Genomic DNA, 2,383 nt, shown 5'->3' on the forward strand with positions numbered 1-2,383 from the left:
GGGCGCCTCCAGCGAGGGCCAGGCGGAGGCCCTGAACTGGGCACGCCTCCCAGTGAGGGCCAAGAAGGTAGAGGCAGAGGCAGGGCACGTGGCTGGGCAGCAACTGCAGGGGTTCTGGCTGGAGCTCCCCACGCTCCCCTCTGCCCGGCACCTCCCGGCTTTGCCAGCTTTCAAAATGGCTGCCAAGAAGGGGAGAATAAGAACCTGTCAGAGACGCAGCTTCTGAGTCCAGGCCTTGCCTTCCCGGCCACCCGCAGCCAGCAAGCAGCACAGCCCTGCCCTCAGGGCCACCTGCAGCCAGCCAGCACCAGCTGCAGCCAGGCTCAACCCTGAGGGAAGGGCCAGGAGGGAGCGGGCAGAGGCCTCTGACAACTGACCGGAAACTCGACACCAGCCCAGCTGGTGCCAGGACCTAGAAACGGGTCACCAGGGCAGAGGGAAGAGACCAGAGGGTGGCAGGTCGAGGGGTAAGAAGCGGAATGGAAGTGCAGTGGCCGAGAGGAAAGTGTGCAGGAGGACGAGGGTTTGGCGGGGTAAAGCCCGTGAAGGAAGGCTGTGGGTGGCGACTCGCAGCTCCAGAAACGTGACTAGGCCCCAGGTCCCGGGTTCCCACCCCGCCCCACCCCACACGGACAGGGATGCCCAGGTCGGGCCAGGGCTTGCCCACCAGACCCAGGGAAGCCTGTGGCCCGGCACGTCAGGAGCTGCGTGACAGCCCCTGTGGTGGCTTCTTACCTGGGGATCCCACAGCCGGGTGAGGTTGGGGTACAGGTAAAACTGGATTCCTTGGGCCGCCCCAGGCAGCGTCACCCCTCGAATCAGCAGGACCACCAGCATGAGGTAGGGGAAGGTGGCTGTGAAGTACACCACCTGGCCGAGGGCAGACAGAGACAGGCTGGTGAGGCGGGGGCAGGCCTCAGCTGTCACCAGGGCAGGAGGTGCGCCCCACAGAGAAGGCGCAGGAAGCCCCTCTCCTGTGAGCCCTACTCCCTGTGCTTAAACCACAGCCTCCCCCTCTTCAGTCGCCCTCCCCTGGACACATGTTCCGTAAATATCTGCTGAGTGATGCGGGCTGTCAGGTATGGGGGTCCTGTACCACGTGGCCTATCCTCACGGGGCTGGAGCTGAGCACAACAAGCAGCCGGGGCCTCCGGGCACGAGGCCAGGAGGGTCAGAACGCCGCCCCACACCACGGGTGCTCTAGGCCAGAGTCCCTGGATTCTGGGCTGGGCTGAGGATCATCCTGAGATGAACAGACTTCATTCTTGCCCCAAGGACCGTGGGACACGTGTCACATGAAACGGGCCCACGGACTGCGTTCGGTTTGCGCCATGCTCACGTGTGCTGTGTCCAAGACCACATTCCTCCGGGAGAGTACCCCCCCCCCCATTCAGCTTCCCTGGATACCAGAAGTACAGGGGATTGAATCCAGGGGAGGCACAGGACCCAGGAAGGGGGCCACAGAGCCTTCGCTGGGCCACGCCTCGGGTGCTCCTGGGCCACGGTGCGTGAGGTGGGGAGCCGGGAGGCCGGGGCACCGACACAGACCTTGCCCGTGGACTTGACGCCCTTCCAGATGCAGAAGTAGCAGACGACCCAGGCCAGTAGGAGGCACAGCGCCAGCTCCCAGCGCAGGGCGCCCAGCTGCTGGATACCGGCGGAGAGCTTCAGGACGCGCCTCCTGGGGAGAGGGTGGGCCGTGTCCACCTCGTGCCAGCCTGTGTCCTCACGCCCTCGGGCAGCAGAGCCACCCTCCAGGCTCCGGTCCCGAGGCTTGCTGGCCCTTGCCACCCAGATCCACGGGACAGTCCCCAGCCACGGTGGGCACAGATAGATGAGTGGCAAGGCAAGCTGTCCCCAGTCTGCTTGTCCTCCTCCGCCATGGGGAGGGTGCAAATCCAGAAGTCCTCACCCGGGTTTTAGGGCTCTCTGACACAGGGCCGAGCCCTGGGCGAGCATCAGTGTGTGTGGGGACAGGTGGGCAGGAGACAGCATACATGCAGCTGAGCACACAGGTGGTGAGTGGGGACTGCATGTACGTGTGCGCTCTACACGCCAGCGGGCACACGCCTGAGGAAAGGGCAGCACGGCCTGAGGAGAGCTGGGCAAGCTCGCCTCCGAGACCCTCCCCACGTCGGCCTGCGCGCCGACACAGCGGAAGCCAGCGCTCGGTGACAGCCCAGCACCCAAGGAGCAGCACCCTGCCTAGGCGCCCACGGAGAGCTGCCGCACCCACTCTCCCCTGCCCTAGGTGCCCACGGAGAGCCACCGCATCCACCCTCTCCTGCCCACAGTGCCCGCAGAGAGCCGCTGCGCCCACCCTCCCCTGCCCACGGTGCCCGCGGAGAGCCGCCGCGCCCACCCTCTCCTGCACACGGTGCCC

General features: G+C 66.1%; 1 protein-coding gene across 1 annotated transcript in view; it reads right to left on the reverse strand.

Moving 5' to 3' along the window:
- Positions 1–2,383, reverse strand: part of LOC102476442 (sodium- and chloride-dependent GABA transporter 2) — a 49,404-nt gene that overhangs the window by 16,670 nt on the left and 30,351 nt on the right. The window contains 3 exon segments of the mRNA XM_006163250.2: positions 736–870; positions 1,549–1,681; positions 1,913–2,201. Of these exon segments, the coding sequence (XP_006163312.1) occupies positions 736–870; positions 1,549–1,681; positions 1,913–2,201 (557 nt within the window).

Source organism: Tupaia chinensis, unplaced genomic scaffold (assembly GCF_000334495.1).
Source record: "Tupaia chinensis unplaced genomic scaffold, TupChi_1.0 Scaffold141530_1, whole genome shotgun sequence".
Lineage (NCBI taxonomy): Eukaryota > Metazoa > Chordata > Mammalia > Scandentia > Tupaiidae > Tupaia > Tupaia belangeri.